At 34.5% G+C, this 18931-nt stretch overlaps 1 protein-coding gene across 2 annotated transcripts in view; it reads right to left on the reverse strand.

The window, feature by feature from the left end:
- oscp1b (organic solute carrier partner 1b) overlaps positions 1-18931 on the reverse strand; it is a 40303-nt gene that overhangs the window by 13869 nt on the left and 7503 nt on the right. For both annotated transcript variants that reach the window (XM_061915132.1, XM_061915131.1), the window contains exons 3-6: positions 8144-8311; positions 7957-8037; positions 7784-7887; positions 3006-3134 (exon numbers count right to left, since the gene is read on the reverse strand). In XM_061915132.1, the coding sequence (XP_061771116.1) occupies positions 3006-3134; positions 7784-7887; positions 7957-8037; positions 8144-8311 (482 nt within the window). The remainder of the gene's footprint in view (positions 1-3005; positions 3135-7783; positions 7888-7956; positions 8038-8143; positions 8312-18931) is intronic.

Here is an 18931-nt window from a genome sequence, read left to right on the forward strand (position 1 = left end):
CCCTCAGGAAGTCCTGTGGGGAGTGCTCAGAGAGTATTGGGTATGGGACTGTCTGATTGTGACGGTCCACTCCCTGTATGATCAGTGTCAGAACTTGGTCCGCATTGCCGGCGGAAAGTCGGACACGTTTCCAGTGAGGGTTGGACTCCGCCAAGGCTGTCCTTTGTCACACATTCTGTTCAGAACTTTTATGGACAGAATTTCTAGGCGCAGTCAAGGCGTTGAGGGGATCCGGTTTGATGGCTGCAGGATTAGGTCTCTGCTTTTTGCACATGATGTGGTCCTGATAGCTTCATCTGGCCGGGATCTTCAGCTCTCACTGGATCGGTTCGCAGCCGAGTGTGAAGCGACCGGGATGAGAATCAGCACCTCCAAGTCCGAGTCCGTGGTTCTCGGCCGGAAATGGGTGGAGTGCCATCTCCGGGTTGGGGAGGAGACCCTGCCCCAAGTGGAGGAGTTCAAGTACCTCGGAGTCTTGTTCACAAGTGAGGGAAGAGTGGATGGTGAGATCGACAGGAGGATCGGTGCGGCGTCTTCAGTAATGCGGACGCCGTATCGATCCGTTGTGGTGAAGAAGGAGCTGAGCCGGAAGGCAAAGCTCTCAATTTACCGGTTGATCTACGTTCCCATCCTCACCTATGGTCATGAGCTTTGCGTTATGACTGAAAGATCAAGATCACGGGTACAAGCGCCCAAAATGAGTTTCCTCCGCCGGGTAGTGGGTCTCTCCTTTAGAGATAGGGTGAGAAGCTCTGTCATCCGGGAGGAACTCAAAGTAAAGCCGCTGCTCCTCCACATGGAGAGGACTAAGATGAGGTGGTCACGGGGAAGACCCAGGACACGTTGGGAAGACTATGTCTCCCAGCTGGCCTGGGAACACCTCGGGATCCCCCGGGAAGAGCTGGACGAAGTGGCCAGGGAGAGGGAAGTCTGCGCTTCCCTGCTTAGGCTGCTGCCCCCGCGACCCGACCTCGGATAAGTGGAAGAAGATGGATGGCTGGATGTACAATGTTCTACAAGCTGAGCATTAACAGCCTTTTTTTTTAAGTTACATATTGCACAACCCAAACTTGCGGAGAGAGAATGGTGACGGTGTAGCCAGTGTGTTATGCTGAAACCAGCGGAATTACAAAAATATGTAGCTGAAGTGCATTCAACCGTGCTGAGAATGCAAAATACCTTCATGTTGTCAGGTGTGAAATAGGCGGTCATCAGGAAAATCTTCTCGGTCGATTACGTCAACTAATCGCGGCGACACCACTGTATTTTTCCGACTATAAGGCGCACTTAAAATCCTTTCATTTTCTCTAAAACCGACAGTGCGCCTTCTAACCCGGTGCAACCTAATGTACGGCATAATTCTGGTTGTGCTAACCGACCTCAAAGCTATTTTATTTGGTACACGGTGTAATAAGTGTAACCAGTAGATGGCAGTCACACATAAGAGAAACGCCAGTAAACAACACCAAAACTTTAAATGTTCCATTGAGAATATAGAACATTATACACGGCGCTCAAAAATCTGTAAAAAAATATATATTTTAGTACGGACAAGCGGTAGAAAAACAAATGGATGGACTTCGGTAAGCTATGAAGCCGCACCACTTGGATTGTCGGCACATTAAACATACCAGTATTATTATGGACCGCAAAATGGCACCTATTAGCAGACATCATCTGCTCTTTTCTTTCGCAATTTTATGCAAAACCAACGTTTCTTACCTTCTGGTACTTGCTGATCTGTATTTGAGATCTGCATGAGTAATGAATATGTGCGTGTATCCGCCATTGTAGTCCGTGGGGACACCATAGTTGATAAGCTTCTTCTTTTTCGCTACCTTTTAATGTGGTATTCATCCATTTCTAATATAAAGTAGCATAAAGTTTTTACTTACATCTGTCAGTTGACTAGCTGTCAAAGCGCTAAAAACTGTAGTGAGTTTACATTATTCACCCACGGAACTTTAGTTATTAAAGGGTTCCGGTTGGACGGTTTTTCACAGGACACATTTCCGGCGTTGATGTTGCACTACTGAGCCACGGATGAGGAGATGCTGCTCTGTTATTGATTGAAGTAAAGTCCGAATATCATTAAAACAGATAGTGTTAGAATAATTGTATCTAAGTTGTCACAAAATTTGTGTTGCCAAGAGTTCCCGGCGAGAAGACAAAAGCTGTCTTTAATCCTACCAAGAAGAAGGCTTGTAAAAACTCCACTGTGTAGGATGGGAAGCAACATGAAGGTGTTCTGTTTTTTTCATGTATTGTAATCCACAGAAAGATATTGTCCTGACCCGAGAACTACAAAGCGGAAAGGAAACAGGACGAGACTCCCCTCAAGGCAACCTTTTCTTTGAACCGTTCACGACCTTTTCTTTGAACTGTTTTGTAAACAAAGGCAATGGCTGTTTATGACCCCACTCCCTTAGAAACAGCTGTTGCCATGTAATCAGGGAAAGTCCAAATAAAAGAGACGGCGTACAATCTTTGTGGTGACACTGTACAGGGTACAGGTGTACGCGTTTCTCCTCAATTGAGTCAAATGTAATTCTGTCTGTTTAATTCCTTGCTTCTTGTCTTGTTTAATATATGTCATCAGTGTTTGGACCTGACAGTTAGTTCTATCTTTTGACACTTCCACTCCCGTCCTTGCACGCTACACCGCTACAACAAAGATGACGGGGAGAAGGAGAGCCACGTAAATAAGACCGCCCCCAAAAAAACGGCGCATCCTGAGGAGACGGTCAGGAAGCTACTTGAAAATGGTCTGTGAAACATCATCAATGCTACCAAAGAAGCACCATTACATGTTATCTAGACCACAAGGAAGTGTTTTACATTTAGAAAAACATCATAATATGACCCCTTTAATGCGCCTTATAATCCGGTGCGCCTTTTGTACGAAAATAGACCTGAATAGACCCGCTCATCGGCAGAGCGCCTTTTATTACGGCGCGCCCTATGGTCCGAAAAATATGGTAATTGCATGTTGGAGAACGACTTACATGTTTGTGCCCAGTTTGGTGACTCGGTCTCCGAAGAGCTCAAAAGATCCTTGGCAGAGAGCAGCTGCGTAGTTTCCACCGTTGTTGAACTGCAGCCTGCCTGATTCCTCGCCAGTACAGCTAAACATCCTGGAAGTATTGATCAGTCAGCACTTATGACACTAATGAGTTCATTGTAAAAAAAAAAAAACAGTACAGGAAACAGGTAACGGACGTGACTTTCACAATAAAAACTGAGTAGCAACATTTGAAGGTGCATGCAGAGTAGGGCCGTATTTATACCAGGAATTGATTAACGTTGAAAAACTTGTTGGAGTGTTACCATTTAGTGGTCAATTGTACGGAATATGTACTGTATTGGCACTGCGATGAGGTGGCGACTTGTCCAGGGTGTACACCGCCTTCCGTCCGATTGTAGCTGAGATAGGCACCAGCGCCCCCCGCGACCCCAAAGAGAATAAGTGGTAGAAAATGGATGGATGGATGTACTGTACTGTGCAATCTACTAATAAAGGTCTCAATCAATCAATCAATGTGGCCTTAAAACCGAGAAAGACACAAAAAGACGCTTGTTTGCGGCCATTTTTTTTACCCCTCTGGAAGAATTATGATTAATTCTTCACCTACTCAGTGGCCGAGTGGTTAGAGTGTCCACCCTGAGATCGGTAGGACGCTAGTTCAAAGCCAAAGACTATAAAAATGGGACCTGTTACCTCCCTGCTTGGCACTGAGCATCAAAGGTTGAAATTGGGGGTTAAATCACCATAAAATGATTCCCGGGCGTGGCCACCGCTGCTGCTCACTGCTCCCCTCACCTCCCAGGGGGTGATCAAGGGTGATGGGTCAAATGCAGAGCATCATTTCACCACACCTAGTGTGTGTGTGTGTGTGATAATCATTGGTACTTGTTTTTTAAACAGGAATCCCGTCAGTCAGCATTCAAGTTGGAGCAGACATTGTACAGTAAGTGCTTGTTTTAATACGTTCCTTGTTTGTTGTTGTTGTTTAGCACTTAGCAAAACTGCTGCATGATGCTTAGCATTTCATTAAAACCGATTTGAAAACGTACAGCTCATCCTCCTTACATTCAGTCTTAAACATTATAAGATTCTAGATCATTAGACCCAAAGTAATACCTGATTAGTAGTGTTGTTGTTGAAGGGATCGGTTAGGGGCATTTCTGTGCTGCTGACCTGTCTTTGCTCGGGATGGTCTCCTGCTGGCCCCACTATGGACTGGACTTTCACTATTATGTTAAATCCACTATGGACTGGACTCTCACTATTATGTTAGATCCACTATGGACTGGACTCTCACACTATTATGTTTTATCCACTATGGACTGGACTCTCACTATTATGTTAGATCCACTATGGACTGGACTCTCACTATTATGTTAGATCCACTATGGACTGGACTCTCACACTATTATGTTAGATCCACTATGGACTGGACTCTCACACTATTATGTTAGATCCACTATGGACTGGACTCTCACACTATTATGTTAGATCCACTATGGACTGGACTCTCACACTATTATGTTTTATCCACTATGGACTGGACTCTCACTATTATGTTAGATCCACTATGGACTGGACTCTCACTATTATGTTAGATCCACTATGGACTGGACTCTCACACTATTATGTTAGATCCACTATGGACTGGAGTCTCACTATTATGTCAGATCCACTATGGACTGGACTCTCACTATTATGTCGGATCCACTATGGACTAGACTCTCACTATTATGCTAGATCCACTATGGACTGGACTCTCACTATTATGTTAGATCCACTATGGACTGGACTCTCACTATTATGTTAGATCCACTATGGACTAGACTCTCACTATTATGCTAGATCCACTCATCGTCCATTGCACAGGTTGCCTAGGGGGGAGAAGTCCCCTCATCTGAGGTCCCCTCCAAGGTTTGGCATTGTCCCACTGAGTTGTGAGTTTTTCCTTGCCCTGATGTGGAAACTGAACCGAGGATGTCGTTGTGGTTTGTGCAGCCCTTTGAGACACTGGTGATTTAGGGCTATATAAGTAAACATTGATAGATTGATTGATTGATTGTCTCAGATAAGGATTGTGAATGATAGGCAACATTTTAAAAAGGTGCAGTTTCCCTAATCCAACAACCTATCATTTAAAGACTCAGTACAAAAAAAAATAGTATCCACTTCCAACTATGGTGGTTCTTGAGGCAATAATAGCTAAACATTCAACTTGTTGATGGTTAGAATCCAAAGAAAGAACAGTAATGCAATTATCTTAATCCCGAGATTACAGTCTAAACATAGATTATTGAGATGGTGAAGGGTATTAGTAGGTAGTATGCTACCTCAGTAAAAGCATTTAAGTCCCATCTTAAAACTCATTTGTATACTCTAGCCCAGTAATTCTCAAATGGGGGTACACGTACCTCTGGGGGTACTTGAAGGTATTCTAAAGGGTATGTGAGATATATTTTTTTAAATATTCTAAAAAATAGCAACAATTCAAACATCCTTTGTAAATGTATTTATAGAATAATACTTCAACAAAATATGAATGTAAGTTCATAAAGTGTGAAAAGAAATGCAACAATGCAATATTCAGTGTTGACAGCTAGAGTTTTTGTGGACATGTTCCATAAATATTGATGTTAAAGATTTCTTTTTTTGTGAAGAAATGTTTAGAATTAAGTTCAGGAATCTATTACAATCCCCAAAGAGGGAACTTTAAGTTGATGATTACTTCTATGTGTAGAAATATTTGTTTATAATTGAATCACTTGTTTATTTTAGGTTTTTTTTATATCTTTTTTTCCAAATAGTTCGAGAAAGACCACTACAAATGAGCAATATTTTGCACTGTTATACAATTCAATAAATCAGAAACTGATGACATAGTGCTGTATTTTACTTCTTTATCTCTTTTTTTCCAACCAAAAATGCTTTGCTCTGATTAGGGGGTACTTGAATTAAAAAAAATGTTCACAGGGGTTACATCACTAAAAAAAGGTTGAGAACCACTACTCTAGCCTTTATATAGACCCCCTTTTTAGACCAGTTGAACTGCCGTTTCTTTTCTGCCCCCCTCTCCCTCCGACTGGACTCTCACTATTATGTTGGATCCACTATGGACTGGACTCTCACACTATTATGTTAGATCCACTATGGACTGGACTCTCACACTATTATGTTAGATCCACTATGGACTGGAATCTCACTATTATGTTAGATCCACTATGGACTGGACTCTCACTATTATGTTAGATCCACTATGGACTGGACTCTCACACTATTATGTTAGATCCACTATGGACTGGAATCTCACTATTATGTTAGATCCACTATGGAATGGACTCTCACGATATTATGTTTGATCTACTATGGACTGGACTCTCACTATTATGCTAGATCCACTATGGACTGGACTCTCACTATTATCTTAGATCCACTATGGACTGGACTCTCACTGTTATGTTAGATCCACTATTGACTGGACTCTCACACTATTATGTTAGATCCACTATGGACTGGACTCTCACACTATTATGTTGGATCCACTATGGACTGGACTCTCACTATTATGTTAGATCCACTATGGACTGGACTCAGACTATTATGTTAGATCCACTATGGACTGGAGTCTCAATATTATTTTAGATCCACTATGGACTGGACTCTCAAACTATTATGTTAGATTCGCTATGGACTGGACTCTCACTATTATGTTAGATCCACTATGGACTGGACTCTCACACTATTATGTTAGATCCACTATAGACTGGATTCTCTCACTATTATGTCAGATCCACTATGGACTGGACTCTCAATATTATGTTAGATCCACTATGGACTGGACTCTCACTATTATGTTAGATCCACTATGGAATGGACTCTCACTATTACGTCAGATCCACTATGGACTGGACTCACACTATTATGTTAGATCCACTATGGACTGGACTCTCACTATTATGTTAGATCCACTATGGACTGGACTCTCACTATTATGTTAGATCCACTATGGACTGGACTCTCACTATTATGTTAGATCCACTATGGACTAGACTCACACACTATTATGTTAGATCCACTATGGACTGGACTCTCACTATTGTGTTAGATCCACTATGGACTGGACTCTCACACTATTATGTTAGATCCACTATGGACTGGACTCTCACACTATTATGTTAGATCCACTATGGACTGGACTCTCACTATTATGTTAGATCCACTATGGACTGGACTCTCACTATTACGTTAGATACACTATGGATTGGACTCTCACTATTATGATGGATCCACTATGGACTGGACTCTCACAATTATGTTAGATCCACTATGGACTGGACTCTCACTATTATATTAGATCCACTATGGACTGGACTCTCATTATTATGTTAGATCCACTATGGACTGGACTCTCACTATTATATTAGATCCACTATGGACTGGACTCTCACTATTATGTTAGATCCACTATGGACTGGACTCTCACTATTATGTTAGATCCACTATGGACTGGACTCTCACTATTATGGGGAGTGTCACCCACATCTGCGGTCCTCTCCAAAGTTTCTCATTGTCATCTCATTGGGTTGAGTTTTTCCTTGCCCGGATGTGGGATCTGACCTGAGGATGTCGTTGTGGCTTGTGCAGCCCTTTGAGACACGTGTGATTTAGGGCTATATAAGTAAACATTGATTGATTGATTGCGTAAGCCCTTGTTTCAATCATCTTGACCGGTGTGAGCATGTTCAAGTGTAAAAAGGTCACCTTATTAGGCCCGGGGTTTGTGTACCGTGCGGTACGGGGCCGCTGGTGGGGAGCACAAATCGACCGTTGGAGTTCTGCACTTTGTCCTTGAGGAATATAGACACCTAGCCAGGAACGGATCACAAAGTGTGGTGAGCAAAAGGACGTGTGCTCGGAGAAATGGAGAGACTCACTCTGATGTGCATATCCTGGAAGAAGATAAGGAGAGTCTGCCGAATCAGCTGAAATTCCCCGCTCGGTAGCGGCGTGTACATCTGAAAAGACAAACAACAAAATGAAGGAACGCGACTGGACGCTGCTTTTACTTTCAACATCCCACACACGGCTGGTCCAAATGTTGCTGCGGCGGCGAGGTGGCACCTCGATGAGCTGCTGGTACGTCTCGTCCACCTGGCTCAGGATGCAGGCCGTGTCTTTCACAAAGTCCTTGATGGCGTCCATGTGGTTGAAGGACACCAACAGGATGTCTTTGGGCCGGGGACAGAGGAGCACCTGGTACTTGAAGGCCATGGTCATCAAGTCATAGAGCTGGAAGGAGAGCACGCTGCAGTTCAATCAATCAATCAATCAATCAATGTTTATTTATATAGCCCCAAATCACAAATGTCTCAAAGGACTGCACAAATCATTACGACCACAACATCCTCGGAAGAACCCACAAAAGGGCAAGGAAAACTCACACCCAGTGGGACGCCAGTGACAATGCTGACTATGAGAAACCTTGGAGAGGACCTCAGATGTGGGCAACCCCCGCCCCCCCCCCCCCCCCCCCCCCGCCCCTAGGGGACCGAAAGCAATGGATGTCGAGCGGGTCTAACATGATACTGTGAAAGTTCAATCCATAGTGGCTCCAACACAGCCGCGAGAGTTCAGTTCAAGCGGATCCAAGACAGCAGCAAGAGTCCCGTCCACAGGAAACCATCCCAAGCGGAGTCGGATCAGCAGCGTAGAGATGTCCCCAACCGATACCCAGGCGAGCGGTCCATCCTGGGTCTCGACTCTGGACAGCCAGTACTTCATCCATGGTCATCGGACCGGACCCCCTCCACAAGGGAGGGGGGGACATAGGAGAAAGAAAAGAAGCGGCAGATCAACTGGTCTAAAAAGGAGGTCTATTTAAAGGCTAGAGTATACAGATGAGTTTTAAGGTGAGACTTAAATGCTTCTACTGAGGTAGCATCTCGAACTGTTACCGGGAGGGCATTCCAGAGTACTGGAGCCCGAACGGAAAACGCTCTATAGCCCGCAGACTTTTTTTGGTCTCTAGGAATCACTAATAAGCCGGAGTCCTTTGAAGGCAGATTTCTTGCCGGGACATATGGTACAATACAATCGGCAAGATAGGCTGGAGCTAGACCGTGTAGTATTTTATACGTAAGTAGTAAAACCTTAAAGTCACATCTTAAGTGCACAGGAAGCCAGTGCAGGTGAGCCAGTACAGGCGTAATGTGATCAAACTTTCTTGTTCTTGTCAAAAGTCTAGCAGCCGCATTTTGTACCAACTGTAATCTTTTAATGCTAGACATAGGGAGACCCCAAAATAATACGTTACAGTAATCGAGAGGAGACGTAACAAACGCATGGATAATGATCTCGGCGTCTTTAGTGGACAAAATGGAGCGAATTTTAGCGATATTACGTTAGCCCACCTCCGCCAGCAGAGGGAGACATGCAGTGTTTGCAGGGCCTATTCACATCTGGCTCAGTAATGCAGAATAAAGTTAAGTCCCATCTTAAAACTCATTTGTATACTCTAGTCTTTAAATAGACCCGCTTTTAGACCAGTTGATCTGCCGTTTCTTTTCTACTCTACCCCCCTCTCCCACTTGGAGGCGGGGGGCAGAGGTTCAGTGGCCACGGATGAAAAGCTGGCTGTCCAAAGTCGGGAACCTGGGTTGGACCACTTGCCTGTACATCGGTTGGGAAAGTCTCTGGCGGTGGTTTGGCTTCAAGCGGGAAGACGTCGAACAGACAACCGTAATTTGTCAAGTGTGGGGCAAATGCATTGCTAGAAAAAGTAGCATTGCTGCTAATATGTAGCATCATTTGAAAAGTCACCTGCTAGAGAATGAAGAGTGCTCAACACCTCCATTTAGTGCCACACCAACAAAATGTTGAGGCAACCATTTCCACATCAACACCGTATGAAAAAATAGTCAACAACAGAAGGTAGGAACCTACCACATAGCGAGGGACATACACTATTTGATTTCCTATTATGCAGCTCATTTTTATTTGACACTTTTTGAAATATCATGAGTGACATCATGCACAAAAGTGCACTTTATTTGGTTTAAACTATTGTAGTGGTGTTCTGTACAAAAAGTGCACTTTAATTTAGTGTTGTTTTGATATGTCATCTTAGTGACATCATGCACAAAAGTGCACTTTATTTGTTTTAAACTATTGGAGTGGCGTTCTGTACAAAAAGTTCACTTTAATTTAGTGTTGTTTTGATATGTCATCTTAGTGACATCATGCACAAAAGTGCACTCATAGCTTGTTTTAAAATGTCTGACAATTTTGCACTTTCTGTTTTGGAAATGACATGAATGTTTGTGCCACTGCTTAATAACTGTTTAATAAATACACTTTTAGTTGTGATTTCCCTCTCTTTGATTAATAATATATACACACTGTGCAAACATAAAAAAAGGTAAGCTTTTAGTCATTTTTAAAATGTCACAATTTTACAAAAACAACAAAAAAATTGGCAATATTGTAAAAAAATAATAATTGGTGACGTTAGTAATAATTGTTTGTAATAATATTGACAAAAGTCATATTTTTACTCCAAATATGTCACCGTTTTAAAAGAACAACAAAAAAAACGTGCAATATTGTGATGAAAGTCAGAACTGCATACGACAAAAGTCACAATTTTATAAGAACTTAAAAATTTGGCAATATCATTATAAAAATCGGAATTTTACCTGGAAAAATGATGACAAAAGTCATCATTTTATTCAAATAATGTCATTTTTTTACAAGATCAACAGAAAAATGGCAATATTTTGATAAAAGTCAGAATTTTGTACGACAAAAGTCACAAGTTTAAAAGAAACTTAAAAATGTTGGCAATATAATAATAATAATCAGAACTTTACTTGGTAAAATTATGACAAAAGTCATAATTGACAAAAGTCATAATTTTACTCTAAATATGTCACCGTTTTAAAAGAACAACAAAAAAAACGTGCAATATTGTGATAAAAGTCAGAACTGCATACGACAAAAGTCACAATTTTATAAGAACTTAAAAATTTGGCAATATCATTATAAAAATCGGAATTTTACCTGGAAAAATGATGACAAAAGTCATCATTTTATTCAAATAATGTCTTTTTTTTTACAAGAACAACAGAAAAATTGCAATATTTTGATAAAAGTCAGAATTTTGTACGACAAAAGTCACAAGTTTATAAAAAACTTAAAAATGTTGGCAATATTATAATAATAATCAGAATTTTACTTGGTAAAATTATGACAAAAGTCATAATTGACAAAAGTCATAATTTTACTCTAAATATGTCACCGTTTTAAAAGAACAACAAAAAAAAAAAGTGCAATATTGTGATAAAAGTCAGAACTGCATACGACAAAAGTCACAATTTTATAAGAAACTTAAAAATTTGGCAATATCATTATAAAAATCGGAATTTTACCTGGAAAAATTACGACAAAAGTCATCATTTTATTCAAATAATGTCATTTTTTTTACAAGAACAACAGAAAAAATGCAATATTTTGATAAAAGTCAGAATTTTGTACGACAAAAGTCACAAGTTTATAAGAAACTTAAAAATGTTGGCAATATAATAATAATAATCAGAATTTTACTTGGTAAAATTATGACAACAGTCATAATTTTACTCAAAATATGTCACCGTTTTAAAAGAACAACAAAAAAAACGTGCAATATTGTGATAAAAGTCAGAACTGCATACGACAAAAGTCACAATTTTATAAAAAACTTAAAAATTTGGCAATATCATTATAAAAATCTGAATTTTACCTGGAAAAATTATGACAAAAGTCATCTTTTTATTCAAATAATGTCATTTTTTTTTACAAGAACAACAGAAAAATTGCAATATTTTGATAAAAGTCAGAATTTTGTACGACAAAAGTCACAAGTTTATAAGAAACTTAAAAATGTTGGCAATATTATAATAATAATAATCTGAATTTTACTTGGTAAAATTATGACAAAAGTCATAATTTTACTAAAAATATGTCACCGTTTTAAAAGAACAACAAAAAAAACGTGCAATATTGTGATAAAAGTCAGAACTACATACGACAAAAGTCACAATTTTATAAGAAACTTAAAAATTTGGCAATATAATTTTAAAAATCGGAATTTTACCTGGAAAAATTATGACAAAAGTCATCTTTTTATTCAAATAATGTCATTTTTTTTACAAGAACAACAGAAAAATTGCAATATTTTGATAAATGTAAGAATTTTGTATGACAAAAGTCACAAGTTTATAAGAAACTTAAAAATTTTGGCAATATTATAATAACAATCAGCATTTTACTTGGTAAAATTATGACAAAAGTCATAATTGACAAAAGTCATAATTTTACTCTAAATATGTCACCGTTTTAAAAGAACAAAAAAAAACGTGCAATATTGTGATAAAAGTCAGAACTGCATACAACAAAAGTCACAATTTTATAAGAAACTTAAAAATTTGTCAATATCATTATAAAAATCGGAATTTTACCTGGAAAAATGATGACAAAAGTCATCATTTTATTCAAATAATGTCATTTTTTTTACACGAACAACAGAAAAATTGCAATATTTTGATAAAAGTCAGAATTTTGTACGACAAAAGTCACAAGTTTATAAGAAACTTAAAAATGTTGGCAATATAATAATAATAATCAGAATTTTACTTGGTAAAATTATGACAAAAGTCATAATTGACAAAAGTCATAATTTTACTCAAAATATGTCACCGTTTTAAAAGAACAACAAAAAAAACGTGCAATATTGTGATAAAAGTCAGAACTACATACGACAAAAGTCACAATTTTATAAGAAACTTAAAAATTTGTCAATATCATTATAAAAATCGGAATTTTACCTGGAAAAATGATGACAAAAGTCATCATTTTATTCAAATAATGTCATTTTTTTTTTACAAGAACAACAGAAAAATTGCAATATTTTGATAAAAGTCAGAATTTTGTACGACAAAAGTCACAAGTTTATAAGAAACTTAAAAATGTTGGCAATATTATAATAATAATAATCTGAATTTTACTTGGTAAAATTATGACAAAAGTCATAATTTTACTAAAAATATGTCACCGTTTTAAAAGAACAACAAAAAAAACGTGCAATATTGTGATAAAAGTCAGAACTACATACGACAAAAGTCACAATTTTATAAGAAACTTAAAAATTTGGCAATATCATTTTAAAAATCGGAATTTTACCTGGAAAAATTATGACAAAAGTCATCTTTTTATTCAAATAATGTCATTTTTTTTACAAGAACAACAGAAAAATTGCAATATTTTGATAAATGTAAGAATTTTGTATGACAAAAGTCACAAGTTTATAAGAAACTTAAAAATTTTGGCAATATTATAATAACAATCAGCATTTTACTTGGTAAAATTATGACAAAAGTCATAATTGACAAAAGTCATAATTTTACTCTAAATATGTCACCGTTTTAAAAGAACAAAAAAAAACGTGCAATATTGTGATAAAAGTCAGAACTGCATACAACAAAAGTCACAATTTTATAAGAAACTTAAAAATTTGTCAATATCATTATAAAAATCGGAATTTTACCTGGAAAAATGATGACAAAAGTCATCATTTTATTCAAATAATGTCATTTTTTTTACACGAACAACAGAAAAATTGCAATATTTTGATAAAAGTCAGAATTTTGTACGACAAAAGTCACAAGTTTATAAGAAACTTAAAAATGTTGGCAATATAATAATAATAATCAGAATTTTACTTGGTAAAATTATGACAAAAGTCATAATTGACAAAAGTCATAATTTTACTCAAAATATGTCACCGTTTTAAAAGAACAACAAAAAAAACGTGCAATATTGTGATAAAAGTCAGAACTACATACGACAAAAGTCACAATTTTATAAGAAACTTAAAAATTTGTCAATATCATTATAAAAATCGGAATTTTACCTGGAAAAATGATGACAAAAGTCATCATTTTATTCAAATAATGTCATTTTTTTTACACGAACAACAGAAAAATTGCAATATTTTGATAAAAGTCAGAATTTTGTACGACAAAAGTCACAAGTTTATAAGAAACTTAAAAATGTTGGCAATATAATAATAATAATCAGAATTTTACTTGGTAAAATTATGACAAAAGTCATAATTTTACTCAAAATATGTCGCCGTTTTAAAAGAACAACAAAAAAAACGTGCAATATTGTGATAAAAGTCAGAACTACATACGACAAAAGTCACAATTTTATAAGAAACTTAAAAATTTGGCAATATCATTTTAAAAATCGGAATTTTACCTGGAAAAATTATGACAAAAGTCATCTTTTTATTCAAATAATGTCATTTTTTTTACAAGAACAACAGAAAAATTGCAATATTTTGATAAAAGTCAGAATTTTGTACGACAAAAGTCACAAGTTTATAAGAAACTTAAAAATGTTGGCAATATTATAATAACAATCAGAATTTTACTTGGTAAAATTATGACAAAAGTCATAATTGACAAAAGTCATAATTTTACTCTAAATATGTCACCGTTTTAAAAGAACAAAAAAAAACGTGCAATATTGTGATAAAAGTCAGAACTACATACGACAAAAGTCACAATTTTATAAGAAACTTAAAAATTTGTCAATATCATTATAAAAATCGGAATTTTACCTGGAAAAATGATGACAAAAGTCATCATTTTATTCAAATAATGTCATTTTTTTTACACGAACAACAGAAAAATTGCAATATTTTGATAAAAGTCAGAATTTTGTATGACAAAAGTCACAAGTTTATAAGAAACTTAAAAATATTGGCAATATAATAATAACAATCAGAATTTTACTTGGTAAAATGACAAAAGTCATAATTGACAAAAGTCATAATTTTACTCTAAATATGTCACCGTTTTAAAAGAACAAAAAAAAAAACGTGCAATATTGTGATAAAAGTCAGTACTGCATACGACAAAAGTCACAATTTTATAAGAAACTTAAAAATTTGGCAATATCATTATAAAAATCGGAATTTTACGTGGAAAAATTATGACAAAAGTCATCATTTTATTCAAATAATGTCATTTTTTTACAAGAACAACAGAAAAATTGCAATATTTTGATAAAAGTCAGAATTTTGTATGACAAAAGTCACAAGTTTATAAGAAACTTAAAAATGTTGGCAATATAATAATAATAATCAGAATTTTACTTGGTAAAATTATGACAAAAGTCATAATTGACAAAAGTCATAATTTTACTCAAAATATGTCACCGTTTTAAAAGAACAACAAAAAAAACGTGCAATATTGTGATAAAAGTCAGAACTACATACGACAAAAGTCACAATTTTATAAGAAACTTAAAAATTTGTCAATATCATTATAAAAATCGGAATTTTACCTGGAAAAATGATGACAAAAGTCATCATTTTATTCAAATAATGTCATTTTTTTTACACGAACAACAGAAAAATTGCAATATTTTGATAAAAGTCAGAATTTTGTACGACAAAAGTCACAAGTTTATAAGAAACTTAAAAATGTTGGCAATATAATAATAATAATCAGAATTTTACTTGGTAAAATTATGACAAAAGTCATAATTTTACTCAAAATATGTCACCGTTTTAAAAGAACAACAAAAAAAAACGTGCAATATTGTGATAAAAGTCAGAACTACATACGACAAAAGTCACAATTTTATAAGAAACTTAAAAATTTGGCAATATCATTTTAAAAATCGGAATTTTACCTGGAAAAATTATGACAAAAGTCATCTTTTTATTCAAATAATGTCATTTTTTTACAAGAACAACAGAAAAATTGCAATATTTTGATAAAAGTCAGAATTTTGTACGACAAAAGTCACAAGTTTATAAGAAACTTAAAAATGTTGGCAATATTATAATAACAATCAGAATTTTACTTGGTAAAATTATGACAAAAGTCATAATTGACAAAAGTCATAATTTTACTCTAAATATGTCACCGTTTTAAAAGAACAAAAAAAACGTGCAATATTGTGATAAAAGTCAGAACTACATACGACAAAAGTCACAATTTTATAAGAAACTTAAAAATTTGTCAATATCATTATAAAAATCGGAATTTTACCTGGAAAAATGATGACAAAAGTCATCATTTTATTCAAATAATGTCATTTTTTTTACACGAACAACAGAAAAATTGCAATATTTTGATAAAAGTCAGAATTTTGTATGACAAAAGTCACAAGTTTATAAGAAACTTAAAAATATTGGCAATATAATAATAACAATCAGAATTTTACTTGGTAAAATGACAAAAGTCATAATTGACAAAAGTCATAATTTTACTCTAAATATGTCACCGTTTTAAAAGAACAACAAAAAAAACGTGCAATATTGTGATAAAAGTCAGTACTGCATACGACAAAAGTCACAATTTTATAAGAAACTTAAAAATTTGGCAATATCATTATAAAAATCGGAATTTTACCTGGAAAAATTATGACAAAAGTCATCTTTTTATTCAAATAATGTCATTTTTTTTACAAGAACAACAGAAAAATTGCAATATTTTGATAAATGTAAGAATTTTGTATGACAAAAGTCACAAGTTTATAAGAAACTTAAAAATTTTGGCAATATTATAATAACAATCAGCATTTTACTTGGTAAAATTATGACAAAAGTCATAATTGACAAAAGTCATAATTTTACTCTAAATATGTCACCGTTTTAAAAGAACAAAAAAAAACGTGCAATATTGTGATAAAAGTCAGAACTGCATACAACAAAAGTCACAATTTTATAAGAAACTTAAAAATTTGTCAATATCATTATAAAAATCGGAATTTTACCTGGAAAAATGATGACAAAAGTCATCATTTTATTCAAATAATGTCATTTTTTTTACACGAACAACAGAAAAATTGCAATATTTTGATAAAAGTCAGAATTTTGTACGACAAAAGTCACAAGTTTATAAGAAACTTAAAAATGTTGGCAATATAATAATAATAATCAGAATTTTACTTGGTAAAATTATGACAAAAGTCATAATTGACAAAAGTCATAATTTTACTCAAAATATGTCACCGTTTTAAAAGAACAACAAAAAAAAACGTGCAATATTGTGATAAAAGTCAGAACTACATACGACAAAAGTCACAATTTTATAAGAAACTTAAAAATTTGTCAATATCATTATAAAAATCGGAATTTTACCTGGAAAAATGATGACAAAAGTCATCATTTTATTCAAATAATGTCATTTTTTTTACACGAACAACAGAAAAATTGCAATATTTTGATAAAAGTCAGAATTTTGTACGACAAAAGTCACAAGTTTATAAGAAACTTAAAAATGTTGGCAATATAATAATAATAATCAGAATTTTACTTGGTAAAATTATGACAAAAGTCATAATTTTACTCAAAATATGTCGCCGTTTTAAAAGAACAACAAAAAAAACGTGCAATATTGTGATAAAAGTCAGAACTACATACGACAAAAGTCACAATTTTATAAGAAACTTAAAAATTTGGCAATATCATTTTAAAAATCGGAATTTTACCTGGAAAAATTATGACAAAAGTCATCTTTTTATTCAAATAATGTCATTTTTTTTACAAGAACAACAGAAAAATTGCAATATTTTGATAAAAGTCAGAATTTTGTACGACAAAAGTCACAAGTTTATAAGAAACTTAAAAATGTTGGCAATATTATAATAACAATCAGAATTTTACTTGGTAAAATTATGACAAAAGTCATAATTGACAAAAGTCATAATTTTACTCTAAATATGTCACCGTTTTAAAAGAACAAAAAAAAACGTGCAATATTGTGATAAAAGTCAGAACTACATACGACAAAAGTCACAATTTTATAAGAAACTTAAAAATTTGTCAATATCATTATAAAAATCGGAATTTTACCTGGAAAAATGATGACAAAAGTCATCATTTTATTCAAATAATGTCATTTTTTTTACACGAACAACAGAAAAATTGCATTATTTTGATAAAAGTCAGAATTTTGTATGACAAAAGTCACAAGTTTATAAGAAACTTAAAAATATTGGCAATATAATAATAACAATCAGAATTTTACTTGGTAAAATGACAAAAGTCATAATTGACAAAAGTCATAATTTTACTCTAAATATGTCACCGTTTTAAAAGAACAAAAAAAAAAACGTGCAATATTGTGATAAAAGTCAGTACTGCATACGACAAAAGTCACAATTTTATAAGAAACTTAAAAATTTGGCAATATCATTATAAAAATCGGAATTTTACGTGGAAAAATTATGACAAAAGTCATCATTTTATTCAAATAATGTCATTTTTTTACAAGAACAACAGAAAAATTGCAATATTTTGATAAAAGTCAGAATTTTGTATGACAAAAGTCACAAGTTTATAAGAAACTTAAAAATGTTGGCAATATAATAATAATAATCAGAATTTTACTTGGTAAAATTATGACAAAAGTCATAATTGACAAAAGTCATAATTTTACTCAAAATATGTCACCGTTTTAAAAGAACAACAAAAAAAACGTGCAATATTGTGATAAAAGTCAGAACTACATACGACAAAAGTCACAATTTTATAAGAAACTTAAAAATTTGTCAATATCATTATAAAAATCGGAATTTTACCTGGAAAAATGATGACAAAAGTCATCATTTTATTCAAATAATGTCATTTTTTTTACACGAACAACAGAAAAATTGCAATATTTTGATAAAAGTCAGAATTTTGTACGACAAAAGTCACAAGTTTATAAGAAACTTAAAAATGTTGGCAATATAATAATAATAATCAGAATTTTACTTGGTAAAATTATGACAAAAGTCATAATTTTACTCAAAATATGTCACCGTTTTAAAAGAACAACAAAAAAAACGTGCAATATTGTGATAAAAGTCAGA

Source organism: Nerophis ophidion, linkage group LG11, assembly GCF_033978795.1.
Source record: "Nerophis ophidion isolate RoL-2023_Sa linkage group LG11, RoL_Noph_v1.0, whole genome shotgun sequence".
NCBI classification, from domain to species: domain Eukaryota; kingdom Metazoa; phylum Chordata; class Actinopteri; order Syngnathiformes; family Syngnathidae; genus Nerophis; species Nerophis ophidion.